We start from the raw sequence: 15362 nt of genomic DNA, 5'->3' as shown, positions 1-15362 counted from the left end.
TTAATAGGCACACTGTAAAACAATGTAAAAGAAAGACTGCTCTACACAAATCAATGACACAAGTGATTTGATATTTGCAAAATAATCGTATTTATTCATTTCTGTAATAATTCATGTTATAATAAATTGTACAAAACGACTCCTCTACAGAAATACGACATGGTCACCTCAGCATACTGCTGCAAATTACAAGTATTGTAATAATGAAGCATTCATTGTTACATAGTTGTGAGGTAAACTATATATATGTTTTTAATTCAGGAACTGCTCACCATACACTTTGAAGTTCACAGGCACCACATGTGTCGCCTGCAACAGTATACACTTTATTTTGTGGTTCTGTACCAACTCAGTTGGTTTCATACACATTTGTTTACTGCATAAAACTGTAAAATGAGATTTAAGGGTGAATTTCTTTTTATTCCTTTTATCTTTCAAAGTTTCTTGGATGGAACTGAAAGAAAAAAAAGCTATAAAATATTACAAAACTACCCACATTCATGACAGGAGCTAAAGTAACCGTTACCATGTCTCTGTCCCAGTCCACATTATTAGGTGCGTACAGCATCTGGCTTGAGGAACAATCTGCTGTGCCAGTAGTCTGGGTTGTCAAATGATGTGTTGCTGCCAGGCTCCCCCATGCCAGCGCACACCTTGATGTATCCCCCGATCCCTGCACACCTGCTACTGCCCGTCTCCTCAGAAACAGCCCTCCCCTTTACTGGGAGGTTCTGGTAGTCTGCCTGTTCCCACCCACTGGGCACCGCTCCAAGTCTGGCCATCTCCTCATACTCCTCCACCTTTTCTCCCCCAGCTGCGAGCACATCTGGACTGGGCATGACCATGCCGCTCACATTCCCCTGAAGTGTGGGTTGTTTATTTGTGTTGTGGTGCTTCTCCTCTTCCTCTTCCTCCTCGTGCTCTTTTTTCAACACCTCCACTTTTTGGTCTGCTTCCTGTGTCTCTGCTGCACTCCTTGCAGATGTTTGACTCCCACGCCTCTCCCATGCTGGATTCTCTCCCTCCCTAGAGTTGGATCGCCTGATATCCATGTATTCATACCTGCCTATCCCTTGGGCTGCCTCTCCTTGGTCATCCACAGCTCTGTTCTCAGTAGCAGAGGGCGACTCTGTGAGTTTCTCTGTGGAGTCTCTTTGCTCTGAAACGCTTCCTTCACAATCCTCATCTACTTGCTCACTCCTCAGAGCTGAGATTGGCGTCAGAGTTTCCACGTGTGCTGTGTCCTCCACAGGTAATGGAGCAGCGAAGGTTGGAGAGGGCAAAGGTGAGGTTTTACGACAAAGTGTCATCGAAGGGGCATCTGCCTGTGATAAGACACCGCTGGTCGAGCAAGGAGAAGCACCAGACTCTTTGCTCATGATTTCATACTCCTGGGAGGGATTTATCACCCCGAGAGACAGGTTAGTCTTGAGTCTTGAGTTTCTTCGCCCAGAATGAGAGACTCTACAGACTGTGAGCCGTGACAAGAATGCGTAGAAGGAAGAAGATCAGAGGAAGAAGCCTTATTGTTTATGCTATCATTTACCAATTATTTTCAAAAGGCAACAAAACAGTCAAGCAAATAACATGATAAGTCAGCATGCTCCCGTATTAGTGCTGATAATTTACCTCTCTCTGGTGTAACAGGTGACCCAGCCAGGACATAGCCATAGTGGTCCACCTCCTCCTCTTCCTCTGCCGTCCACACCTTGTACGAGGATGGACTGGATGCTGTTGAGAGTTTCCTGTGCCGGCTTATGGATATACGAGGATTACCCCTCTCGGAACCAAACCTGGCCCTGTGAAGACTCCCACTCCGTAAACCTTCCTCACGCAGCTCTGCCTCTCTGCCACTCTCCCTGACCTCTGACCTCTCGGGCAGCGTCCGCACCGAGCTCAGTCGAGACCTCTGAAGCCACAGCTGCGACAGAAAAAAAGTAAAGACTTGAAGGAGCAGCTTATTGAAATGAATCATATTATTTTTAGACCAGTGGGACCAGAAGGGCACATTTTAATTGAGGTAGTGACCTACTGGCAGTGCAGGGTCGTAAAATTGATTTTAACACGGCTATTGGCAAAGTGTAATAATAACGCTGATTAAAGTGAAGCTGTTCAGAGTTACACCTGAATTCATCTACTTTATCACCTGTGCAATGCAGTCTAACAGGGTGGGAATGTGCTTGTGTGCACGCATTTATGTGAACTTGTGAGTCTGTATCACCTGGCGGATGCTGTCCACAGGGCTGGGGGTCATTGGCAGGTATCCAATAGGTCCGGCCTGAGAGGCGCCACTCTGCAAATGAGGGTTAAAAGAAGTGTTATGTGCTGGTTCCTTTACCTCTGATCCAGTCACAGTGGTTCCTATTAAATCTAAGGTGTATTTCATTACCCTGTAAGAATTAATCCGTGAGCGAGACAGACTCCAAGATGGAGAGTGTTGGAGAGGAGGAGTAGCCAAACCATCCTCCAGTCCCTCCTCGTCTTGGTCTTCCAAATCTGCCTCCAGAAGCCCTCGCTCTGATTCTCTTCGATGGATCTCTCCTGAGGTTGTTTCGGCTCCTTCCAGCTACAGAATAACGTGGAAGTACAGGGTTTAAGGTCTAGCGCAAACAGCCAGTGGGCTTAGCTGTAAAATAAGTGACAATGATAGCCTCACCTTGATGACGAGATATCTAGGTGGGTCTCTTGCCATGCGAGTAAAATCACTGGCCAGCTCTTTGAAGGTAGGCCTTATATTTTCATCAATCATCCAGCCTAAAGAGAGGAAGTAAACCATTCAAATCACGTCTTTGTGCACACTGATGCAATGTTTTGCTCGCACTCACATTTAACCATGACCATGTAGACATCTATGGTACAGATGTGGGGCTGAGACAGTCGTTCGCCCTTCTCCAGCAGACTCGGCACCTCCTGAGGCTGCACGGATGCGTATGGCTCCGCCCCAAATGACATCATCTCCCACACTGTCACCCCTGTCCGGGAAGAGAGACGCCACAATTAAATGCTCTCCCTGCCAAAATTCACAGACAGCAGCTGTCAAGAGGAAAGTTTATTTGTTGGCGCATACTGCAAAAACTTCACACACTCACACAGCCTCTTACCATAACTCCAAACATCACTTTGATGAGTGTATCTTCGAAACAAGATGCTTTCAAGTGCCATCCATTTTATGGGTGTCTGGATTAGGATCAAAATGGCAGACAAGCCATGCAGATTGATTCCATTAATGGAAGTGAAAACCTTTTAACTGTGACTTAACAATTCAAGGTGCATCTCAAACTGAATGAGTCATGATAACAACCTTGGTGTCAGTGTAGACGTATTTCTTGTCGTCGGGATACAGGAGGTCTGCGACACCATAGTCAGAGATCTGGACCTGGTAGTCGTTCTTCAGCAGGATGTTGCGGGCAGCCAGGTTCCTGTGGACCATGCAGTGCTCCTCCAGGTAGTACATACCCTGAGACACAAACATACATACAGTGTGCACCTTAAATATAGTCAGTTTATTCATAACATTTGGTTTCCATAGTTCCAGCTGCACTCACCTTAGCAATCTGCACACACCAGTTGAGCAGGCGCTGGGGGTCCAGGCTGTTCTTGTGGTGCCTGATGTGCTCCAGTAAGGAGCCCTGTGAGCTAAGCTGGGTCACCAGTTGCAGAGTAGGACCTGGACAGATGCCCAGCAGCCTAACGATGTAGGGATGGTCCAGACTGCCCATGGACAGCATATGCTACACAGAGGGCAAGTTGTAGAACACTACTTATATTGATCTTGTGCTATGTATTTTGTATGAAGAACTCCTCACAATGACGAGTTACAGGCATCATTGTTAATATCAAAACATTTGTCTTTTCCTTCTCATCATATTCTACATTATATGTCACATTATTTCTGTGATGTTTTAACTTATTTCAAGAGTGTAAGAAGCTCCGTTTTCTCACATCTGTGATCTCGGTGAAGGTCTGTCGGCCTGAGCTATCCTGGATGGTCTTAATGGCCACAGGGATCTTCACCGTCTCTCCCTCTGGAGTCCAAAAGCCCTTAAACACGATTAAATGTACAGCAGCAGCCCCATCAGTTTACATGAGTCTGTGAAACTTGTATAAGACTCTAAATCTAAAACTGTAATAGCACATAAATTAGTGGCTAATCAAAGGGTGTCCAAAAACACAAAGAGGTTGATAAATACCTTGTTCACTGTGCCAAAAACTCCAGAGCCAAGGGCTTTGATTTTTTTCAGCTCTGAGGGCCTCAGGATGCGGGCATGAACCTTGGTGCCTTTCTCTCCGGGACCCAGTGGCTCAAAACTCTGCCACAAAAACAAGAATAATTCCCAGATGATTTTTTTCCCCCCTCTCTGACAACAAATGCACGTCGCAGTTGAAGCAAAGGCAGCTCATGGTGGCTCTCCAGGTTGGATGGTCTCTAAAGTCTCACCTCTCCACTCTCCAGGTACCTCCTCATGGCTCTCTTGCGGCGGATGGCCAGGCCTCGGTGGTACAGCACGCCCAGGAAAAACAACACCAGGCAGAAAATCAAACCAGCCGGGACGCCTAAAGCTATGCCTGTGATCTGACCACTGCAGAGGGAAGCGGAGAGAGATGCTAGTGAGGGGATGCAAGGTGAACAAGTTAGAGGCAGAGCTAAGTAAAGTTATAAAGATGCAGCTCTTTTTTGTGATGTTTTCACAATGCTTTAATTGGCAACACTGTCCACAGTGAGTTGTGGATATCACACTCAGTGCAGTGCAGTGTTTTATATTCACCAGCAGGGGGAAACACTCACCTACTATCTGCCAGTCTGACTGCCTCTAAACAATCACTTAATCCTGGGCCCCAGCATCTGAAACAGATAAACACATCATCATCATCTTCGACATTCATTGATTCAATTATTGTTACACATCTATTGACAGACACATGAAAATGAACACATATGCTTTGAGTCTAGCCTCACCCCTGTGTGCAGTTGTGGTGACATGGTTCGCAGTGACCCTCCCTGTTGGGGTATTTGAAGATCAGTCCCCTCTGACCATCGTTCACTCCAGTGGGGCAGGAGGACATGCAGTAAGGACCATCTTGAAGGTTGGCGCACGCCACACACTTGTCTGCACCCTGCCAAAGAAAGAGAGGGGAAAAAATTGAGAAATTGAGACAGTGCAAGAGAGATTATGTATAACTCGACGGGAGGCACCATAACCTACAGTGAATCAAGACATAGTGCAATAAACTGCCTTTGTGTAGTACTTAGAGCTTGATTCTCATATATAATTTGTGAAGTAATGGGCAAGGAGTGGCAGAGAGTCTATACTAAATCTCTTAATGGAAGAAAGCAGTGACTTTTCCGGCATTTTGCTGAGGTTTTTGTTGCGGATTTTACATTGAGCAGAAGATGTCACAAGGTTTAAAGTTGTTTGAGATACAAATCAAATTTCTGTCAATAATTTACATGGTTATTGTCTTCTAATGCAGGGCAAATGTCAACTCATGTCCAGGCAGTATTAATATTACTGTATCAAGGGTGTAGTCTTGGGTTCAGTGGTGGGGAGACACAGTAAAACAAACTGGAACTGTAAAAAAAAAAAGGGGGGGGGCGAAAATAAGATTTTGAAAAGTGAGGGTGACATATGCCTCCATGCCCAGTGGAAATTACAACCTTATACTGTAGGAGATGTATGACTGTAAATGACCACCATCAAGATTAAGCATTAAGACAAAATACCAGTGAGGTAGGACATATTTTATGAGTTTTTCCCTTGCCCCTCAAAAACATTATGAGTGGGTAAATAGCCAGAATTAATAGAAAGGCACTGGGCCACAGTGTATTATCAAAGGAAGTAATTACCAGTCCAGTACAGCTGGCTTTCCCACTCTGAGGCTTACACTCTGCATGACAGGCGACACACTCGCCATCAGGCCCCGCAAATTCCCTTGGAGCTCTGGGGACAAAATATTCAAAAAATATACAGACAGATAAAATGAATAAATTCTACCCACAAACATCAGTAAGAACATCAGCACATATCTAGCGTATCTACTGACCCAGAGTGAAAATTACAGCTGCCCACACATGTGCCATCTCGGCTGTAGTTCCTACAGGAGAGACACTGGTCGGGCCGCGGGCCCCAGCAGCCCGAGTCTGAACACAGCGGGTTACACACATGGCCTTCTGCAACTGCACACACAGCAATTTAGGAAAAGCATCAGGAAACTGCTGCAGGAATACATTAATGGAACATTATATGACATATTATATGACATAAATGTATAGTGTAGTTTTGTTTAAAGTTTTAAAGTTTAAAGAATAACAGAAGATAACAAATTCAGCGTTTTATTTGGATTATGGCAGAGTTTTTTCGCCTCACCACACTCTGCCAGTGGCCTGTTGTTGTTGAGGTTGTTGACTCGAACTCTGCGGCCTCTGAACAGCTGCGCCCAGTTGACAGTGTGGTGGTAACAGAGGTTGGCATTCTGACTGATGTACACACTGCCGTCACTGATCTCCCGGAGAGAGCGCAGACCCAGTGAAGTAAGAGTGGGGATGTGCATCACCATCAGAGAAAAACGCCTTTGGTTAGAGGGTCGGAGGACAAATGAGGACACAGACAAAAAGAAAACAGAGAAGAAGAAAAAACATTTAAGTTAGCCAGAGAAAGATTTAAAGCAAATGTCAAAGAATTACTCAAAATTTGCAACACCGGTTTGCAGATTATGTTTTAGTTCTAAGCCGAATGGCATGCGGCAGCTTGGGTGTCAGCGTTACAGGGATCACACACACACAGTCCATACCTGTTCACAGCTGTGAAGCACAGAGAGAGAAGAGAGAGGTTAGAAAGTGTCAACAACACGATGCACACAGGGCTTGTCATGAGGTGTTATTACACAGAGCAGCTTAGAAAACTGAGCAGGCAGATAGGAGGGTGGAGAGCAGTGATGACACATGGTTATGCAACGCACTTAACATGTAATACAGGTAGATGTTAATTTAGGCAAGAACACAAGCATCAGAGCCAGCATGAGGCATAAAGCAGGTTAAATGTAAATAATATTAAATCATAATGGCCCTAGTTTAAATATCTGCTCTATCTATATGAAAGAAATCCTTGCTAACATATTATCAGGTTAATTAATTATCTTCTATTGATTTACTTTTGAGGAAGATCAATTTCCTCTGGGCCGGCTCCGACTGACACGTTAACAGACACGTACATTAATAACAATCTAACAACACGGAGATTACATCTTACTTGTAGAGCGACCTCCCTTGAATGGTAGTGAGACTCGAAAAGACGGACAGATCATTCAGTTCTTTGGGCCACGACTGGATGTTTAGGATATCTGACAACAAAACACAGTGATAGCATTAAAACTTTGTCACCAGGAAGGTAGGAAATTAATTTAAAACCAACTGGTATGCCTTGAAATTGGTTGTGTGTGAATTATACAGTGTTTGCATGTTGAAGTTAAGAGTGCTAAAACATGCAAAACCATCATCAAGCATTATGATGCATTATTAGCATAATAACATAGCATAACAAATTTTACTTAATATACAAACCAGTTATCTCTCTGACGGTGCGGAACACTTCCAGTTTTTTGGCATCCAGGGATGGGATGTTTTTAAAATCATCTCTATGAAGAATAAAAACACACAATGTGAACAAGCTGACTGTATGACACTGTACTCTGAGGTCCTTCAGGCAGGGCCAGACAATTACCCAAGAATCCCTGTGACCAGGAAGTGAAGGCTGCCCTGGATCTTGGTGCAGTTGATGAAGCTGTCGATGTTGCTGGAGTCCACGGTCTGTCTGTGTTCAGCGCCAGTGCCTTCGCACACTACAGGGATGACCAAACGCCATCATTAGCATTGATGGCTGACAAATGAACTCAGTGTGAGAAGTGGAAAGTGTTTATTAGTGTCAACCTTTTGGGCAGAGTCCACTGCAGAGCTCACACTGCCTCTGGCCTTCTCTCTCCACCTCCATCTTGTCTGGAGGACAAACGCTCACACAGGAGCTACCGTCCACCACAAAATGAGCTACAAGGAGAAAGAAAAGAAAGACACTGTTGATGAACTTCAGGGGAGACAGAAGTATCACTGGCAATGTTTAAGACCCAGCATGACGTCAGGTCTGATATCAGTGCGTTATCAGTGCTGAGACCAATATGACACAGGTTAGTTAAAGTACGTTCCACATTGCACAAAAGTGAGCATTCAAACACACAAACAAACACAGGCCACTCACTGGGGCACTGGGAGACGCAGATGGATCCGTACTGATATTTGGCATTAGGGTTGGTCTCCATTTGAAACGTCTGCTTGTTATAGATCAAAGTCTGGGGACACTGGGGCACACAGGCTCCAGAGTCGTTGAAATGACGACATGCCTATACAGGTACAAACAAGACATTTACATTTGAGCAATTTATATAAGAAGTGAGATATCCATTTGAAAACAATGACATCCCATGTATCAAACTCATGGCGACCACTGAAGTCCATTATGAGTAACTAAGAAAATAAATCATCTTAAAGGAAACTGTGACCATAGTTTTGCATGTTTTTGTTCAAATCATTTCATTGTACAAATCATGTCTATTTAATATGACTTCAGACTGCTTTCCCAAAATAACACTATGAGAAATTGTAGGTTGATGTTTAGCCATGCTAGCAGCATGGCTCTAGGGATGGCAATGTCAGTGTCATGTACAGGCATTTATGGCCCCCAGAGGATGAATCTTTTCCCCTAGCGCCACCAGGACATTGACATTTTCAGTTTTTAATGAAATGTCTCGACAACTGTTGGATGGATTGCTGTGAAATATGGTACTCACATTCATGCTCCCCCAGGAGCAAAATTTCTATAAGTTAAAGATAAATCAAAATTTTAATTTGTTGTTTATGACATGTCCATCAGCCTCAGCTGTACTTTGTGTTTAGTGCTAATTAGCAAATGTTTGCATGCTAACATGCTAAACTAAGATGGTAAACATGGTGGGCATTATGCGTGTGTGGTGGGGAATGCTTCCCGATTACAAATGACTGAGCATCATGTGTTTGAACGCAGCCCCAGGCCTGACTCCTCCCCTATTCAGGGCCAGATAAAGCACCTGTTGGCTTATGTTTACCCTGTTGGTTCCTGTCTCTGCTGTGGCTGGAGGTGTTTCGTGGCGCAGGTATGTTAAGTGATTTTTAGAGTTAAAATGCACAACACTTGTTCTGCTGCCTATTTATATGACGCAAATGATAACTTTAGTAGTTAACTTTAGTACGCAGCATGGTGAATCCGGTTAATTTCTGTTCTCCCTGTTTGTAGGTTTACCTGCTGCTGTTTTTGTCTTGCTTTTAGTTTTGTTTTGACTGACTTCTTTATAAATTTACTGAACCTTTACAGGACCAAATGGTTTGTTTAGATTCTTTTTGTATTTAGGTGAAGCAGAGCACCATATTGTGGGAGGCTAGACACTCATGGTGAGGACCCTACACTTTATGCATGTGAGTAAAAGCACTGGGACACAGCTGAATTAGTGGTAGCACCCCTGGGCACTCCTCAGTGTAGTCTGCCTCTCCACAAGTGGCCTCAGCTCACTTTCCCCACTTTTGCTTAGTTTATGTTGGACTGGCAGTTTTAGATAGTATTCATAGTTTTAGATTTTATATTACGGCCTTTTAAACTAAATGTATAATCGTGTTAATTTTATCCCCCTGATTGGCTTTTCTTTGTGGCTGTAGACTCTTAGTCTTGTTCCAGGATTTTAAAGTCAGCTGCCACGAGCTATTGTATTCACAAGCTAAGCTGTCACAAAACCATACCAGACCACAAAAATAAGCTAATGTCTCAAAAGGAAGAATGTCAATTTGTTGCTGTTGGGCAGCTGGCTCTCAAATATCAGATGCGCCAACAAAAGAGTTAAAAATAAAGTGGGTTGAGTGTCCAGTGTCTGCAAGGGGATTTCCAAACCACACAATTGTACAGTATTACTGTAACAAAGAACTGGAAGATGGGAATTCAATCCAAAGAGTGAGCATGGTTGGTAATTGGATAGAATATGGATAATCCACCAGTGAAGACCTTAAAAACTTTGGCTTTCAAGTATGTATATTACAATAAAATCAAAAGTGATAGGAGGCATAGAATTGAAAATTTGAGGCAAAATAGTTTTTCCATAAAGGAGACAAAGCAGTTTGGAAAAGCCTTTTAATTTCATGGTGTTACTGAAGAATGAAAAACGTACTACTTACAAAACAGTCTGCGTCCAGAGGGCCTTTACATCCCGCTGCACACTCTATGTGACAGCAGTCCCTGGGGCTCGTCCCAAAACAGCGGCCATTACACTGAGGAGCGCACACCGTCTTCGTCACTGAGACACACAGGAGAGATGGGTTGAACAGAGGTCACCAATGTGTGTGTTGTGTCTTTGTGTGCATCTGTGTCTGTATTTCTGTCTATGGAGAGAGACATTCTGTGAAGAGAAAGGAGAGATTAAACAGAAAATCAGGAAGAAAAAGGGAAACCTTCAATTGGGCACTCACAGATCTGACATTGGTCCTCATTTGGCCCCCAGCAGTAATCTCCACAAGTTTTGTGGCATGGGCCTGAAAGAGAAAGAGACAAAGACAGGCAGTACTTATAAGAAAGAGACAATCTAGAGATAATTTGGGGGATATGTGAAATAGGACTATCCCAACACTGACCCCTCTCTCTGTTGTACTGGATGTCAATAGGAGCACTGTTGTCCCTGACAATATCTTGCCAGAAGATCCAGGGGCCATAACTCAGGTACTTGTTGTTGATGATCTGCACTCCTCCCTCCAGAATCTCTGTGAAGTCAAGGGTGAGAATTTATGTCAGTTACAGAGAGAGAGAGAGAGATATCCTTTAGCAGGCGTTACTGTAACACTTCCTGGGTGTATACCGGTAGGTACAAGGGACGAAGCACAGGCAATAAGAGGGTAACACATTTACATTCAGGAGGGACCTAAATGGAATTACCTTTTTACTTTTTAAATTTGGAAACATGTCAAATAGGTACAGACATAGTGGCCAATGGGGGCATGACCTTTTAGCTGTGTGGCTCCATAGGTTCTTTCTAACATCAGTAAGATGGATCTTACATTGAACTGTACTATTCCCCAGTATTTCATCGTCATTTTAAAAACAAACATATCTATATTATAGCGACAGCAAGATTGCACTTTTTCTGTGTAATGTTTGTTCCCCAGCAATAATGTAAACCAACAATTATAAGTACTCCGTATATAAAATGCTTACAATGTAATTACTATACCCTGTAATTATTAAATAGGTACTCAATAATTTCAAAAGTACTTGCAATGTAATTCATTTCTAAATCCCTCTTGAACACAAAGTTGTTCTTCCCTAACCTCTTGTCTTCTTCCCTTATGATTACAAGGCAAAATAGTTATTCTATTGATACCCCATATGTAATAATAGGTTGTAATCTAAAGCGTTACCGACCTGTTATCTTTAGTTCCAAGAAACTGCAGTGCACTGGAAATACCATCTGAGACACATTTTATACTTTACTTGTGAGATTTATTGCAAAAAAACCCAAATAGTTACGCAAAAATATTCATATTTTTATTAGTTTGTAAGAAAATATTAATAATACTAATAATAAAAGAATAAGGACATTCTGATTCAGCCTCATCCTGACGCCAAACATTTTGGTACAGTCCCTCACAAGAATTTGGAACAGGCTTGGATTAGATGGAGTGCACTATACTCTGTAACACATGTTTTCTTGTTTTTTTACATAAGATATCTTTAAGTCTGGGATCACACTTTATTTATATTATATATTATTTATATATATATTTATATTTTCCAGCTGTCCAATAACAAGTACTGCTTCATAATGGGCCTTTTTCTTGACATGTCACAGTAGAAAAAGCACAGATGTGTATAATAAAATGAACATTGGCTGAATTCCATTCAGCGGCTTCAGTTTCAGGGTGCTGGTGTTGTTCATGCTGGCTCGCTGTCACACTGACATGGCTAAGAACAGAGCCATTGTTAATGTTATTAGTAACACCTGTGCTTTCTGCTGTGACCTTGGATAACCTGCTATCGTAGGATGTCAGAGATTTTGGTAACAGAGGGGAAACTAAAACTGAGTTCATGCTGTCCTTGCCACAAATCGCCACCTAGTTTTCATACCGCTTAAGACGACATCAAGAAATAGCTGACAATGAGTATCAGTTGTGATTTTTCCCTAAATGTTTCCTACATTTTGTCCTGCTACACTTTTAAAGAATGAGTAACTGTCAGCTACAAGACCTGCCAACATCTATCATTCTCTGCCTATAAAATAGCACTTTTTATGTCTCTTTCCACAACAAAACATAAAGAAGTTTACCAGGAAGAACAACAGGACCTGCATTTTTCTTTTAGTGCTATTGAGTTTAAATGCCTTTGTTCTCGCTGCTTTTGACGTCTAAAATCTCAGAAAAGCACCTTTTACACCTTGAATATAGGACATCTTTTATCCATGTTCCTGTTTTCCTGTTAACCCTCTTTACCTGTCAGATTTGCGAGCCCCAGCTGCCGCAGGCCGTTGGAGCCGTCCTTGGGGTAGTTGAAGAAGACTGAGAGAGCAAAGCGCCTTTCATAAAGGCTGTTTCCTCTGATGACCCGCAGTTGCCCCAGAGGAATCTCCTGAAAGTGGTTCATAGCAACGAGGACATAGCCAGTCACCTCGCGGATTGTCTGGAGGGAAAAAGACGAGCACACTTCCTCACCTTGTACATGCCAATTGAGTTGAAAGACGAGGGAGTGAGGAAAGGACGATTATTATTTTTTTTACCTTGAGGAAGGAGAAGTCCCAGTTACTCTCAATCTGTGTGATCTCCAGGTTTCCCATGATGATCTCGCAGCCATCATAGCGGTCCTTAATCAGGTTGTACTGGTTCTCCTGAGAACCTGTGGAGCTCAGTCCGTTCTGCGTGCCAGGACACACCACTGACATATGCAGGGAAGAAACACATATAACTGTAAGTTTGACGAAAACGAGGGCTACTCGAAGGGTTATTTAGGGGACTGGTGAAGAGAATTGTGGGTCAATGTACCAGTTTTACTTGCTATACTATATGTGTGAGGACCAGGGTCTGGCTATGCAAGACTACATCACAGCTAACTAATTTGCAAATGATGCTCTTTTGTTTTTGGATGTATTTTTCCTAACTGTCCGGGGAGCCATTGGTTTCTGTTCATTTCTGTAATGCTTGAGAATCAATTAGCAGACTTGTGAAACTTGTTTGAGTTGTAATCCATCACATTATCTGTATTATGCTTTGCCAGCGTTCCATTATCATTGCAACATAATGTACTGCATTACGATGCAGCTATGATGTGATTTTGACAAAGATGAATGCAGACTGTGCATGCATTACACAATCCAAGAGTCTGCTAATTTATTTTAATACCATACAGAAATCAATGGAAACCAATGGCAGCTTGGAACAAACAATAACAACAAACAAAATCAAAAACATAGCAAGCAGTCGAAAATAATTGGCAGCTAAGGAGCTAAAATGTGCAAAAACACCAGTATGGCCCTTTAAGGTGAACAAATGGTGAATGTTTGAGTGCCAGGGTTATATTGTTTCTGCAGTATTTGTAGGTTTGGTGAGTCTTCATGATGCTGTGTTGGCGGATAGTTTGATGTGAAGCAGAGTAAAACAGACTGTAACCCTGGTACGTGGGGCAGTCCAGGCCTGGGGCTGATGGAGTGGAGGCCGAGGGTCGAGGGAGCAGGGCTTTTCTCAGACAAAGTGTCTCATTGTGATAAAGCTATAAATGTGGACAGTGTGTCCCAGTGAGTGAAGAGTGATGCAGTGACAGACAGTGCTTCTGTGTGTGTGCATGTGCGTATGTGTGCGTCTGAGGGGTCTGCGTGGCTGAGATCATACCAACAGACAATGGGCCATGTGTGAGTGGGACATTCTGGCAGAGGGAAGGGAAATATCGTGGACGGAAGGAGACATGCACACCATCTCGCACTGACCAACAAAAACTGTGGCTCTGGCTCTTTATGTGCAAAGATGAGGCACCTGCAGCGGTCAACACAAGTCACATTTCCTGTCTGAGGTACAAGCCAGAAGCTTCCAGCTACACTAAAGTGAAGTTGATTACCTCCGCAAACCTTTAAGGCTTGTAGCATGTATTTTTTATGGAAAATAAAGAGTTGTGCATTTACTCATTTATGCATGTTTCTCTTGAGTAAACATAGGCCCTGAATGGAAGTGGAACTCATAGCTTATCTGGGAGAGTTGCATGATGATTCTGACTATGAGGGCAAATTTAAAACTCACATGCAAGCACCAAACACACAGCTGCATAATCCAAACAACTGAATAACCTTTTGAAAAAAAATGAGTGATTGTCATCATGCACCAAAACAAAAACAGTCATCTGCAGGCTGCTTTTTACAACTGGGATTTTATTGCCACGCAGGCAGTTTCTGTCTCCACCGGGGTATTAATGTCGCTGCCATTCATCACTAGCAGTATATAAAGTGGTGTGTCAAGAGCCCAGTACTAACAGTAAAAAAAGCTCTCAGGGAGGAGAGCACAGTAAGTACTGTGTGATCTGAGACAAAGGAAAGAAGAGATGAGGGTTAAAAGTTGATCAAATGTAGCCCTCTTAACCCCTGACAAGTCCAGACAGCATCCATGTTGATTACTCTATTCTGTTTTATTCCACACAGTGTGGAAGCTTTGACCTTTCAAGGCAGGCAAAGGCTGAAGAGTAACTGCCAACAGGTGAATTCAAGCAGGAAAGAAACTTAATAATTTCCTGGTTAATGTCTTTTACAGTAGAATAAACACGATAGACAAGGTTTCTGATATGGAATTATAAATTCCCCTACCTTCATGGGTTTGGGATGATGCTGTTTGTAGCCTCCACGATAATGTCACACACAGCAATATGACTCGCCACTGGATCATGTTGATGTCGAATCTATTTAGTGAAGTATTTTCATATCATACAGGTTTAGGTAGTCCTCCGAACAGCCAATGTTGTGTAAAAAAATTAATAAATAAAGGAAACATGTACTGCAAAGCAAAAAAATTTTCAGTAAGATCAGAGAGAAAATAATCCAATATCATGAAGTCAAAGTGAAGGACAAATGCAACTCCGTCTTTAAAACTTCTCACAAAACATTAGTAATAAGAGCAGATAAATCGCGCTAATTGCAAAACTGAAAACGGCGAACAAGTGGCAGTTTATTTTGACGCTGGGTTTTTCCCTCCCGGAGAGAGACGTGTGATTGGCCAGGAGCCCGATTTATTCGCCAATCAGAGGTCGGTCCGTCGTTTTTTTTTCTTTCTTTCTTTT

The 15362-nt window shown here is 42.8% G+C and overlaps 1 protein-coding gene across 1 annotated transcript; it reads right to left on the bottom strand.

Moving 5' to 3' along the window:
- Positions 1 to 531: 531 nt before the first annotated feature.
- On the bottom strand, positions 532 to 14971 carry erbb3b (erb-b2 receptor tyrosine kinase 3b). Its single transcript, XM_070910853.1, has 28 exons — positions 14893 to 14971; positions 12829 to 12983; positions 12545 to 12731; positions 10697 to 10822; positions 10535 to 10597; positions 10244 to 10362; positions 8247 to 8388; positions 7925 to 8038; positions 7719 to 7836; positions 7559 to 7632; positions 7248 to 7338; positions 6366 to 6568; positions 6043 to 6175; positions 5846 to 5939; positions 4958 to 5115; positions 4787 to 4843; positions 4439 to 4580; positions 4191 to 4310; positions 3943 to 4041; positions 3546 to 3731; positions 3302 to 3457; positions 3102 to 3177; positions 2826 to 2972; positions 2657 to 2754; positions 2390 to 2566; positions 2222 to 2293; positions 1630 to 1921; positions 532 to 1471 (listed from the first exon to the last, which is right to left on the bottom strand). Exons 1-28 carry the CDS (start codon positions 14969 to 14971, stop codon positions 552 to 554), a joined length of 4398 nt encoding a protein of 1465 aa, XP_070766954.1. The 3' UTR covers positions 532 to 551.
- Positions 14972 to 15362: the final 391 nt, after the last annotated feature.

Source organism: Enoplosus armatus, chromosome 8 (genome assembly GCF_043641665.1).
Source record: "Enoplosus armatus isolate fEnoArm2 chromosome 8, fEnoArm2.hap1, whole genome shotgun sequence".
In the NCBI taxonomy this organism is placed as follows: Eukaryota; Metazoa; Chordata; class Actinopteri; order Centrarchiformes; family Enoplosidae; genus Enoplosus; species Enoplosus armatus.
This window is presented reverse-complemented; position numbering and strand designations above follow the sequence as displayed.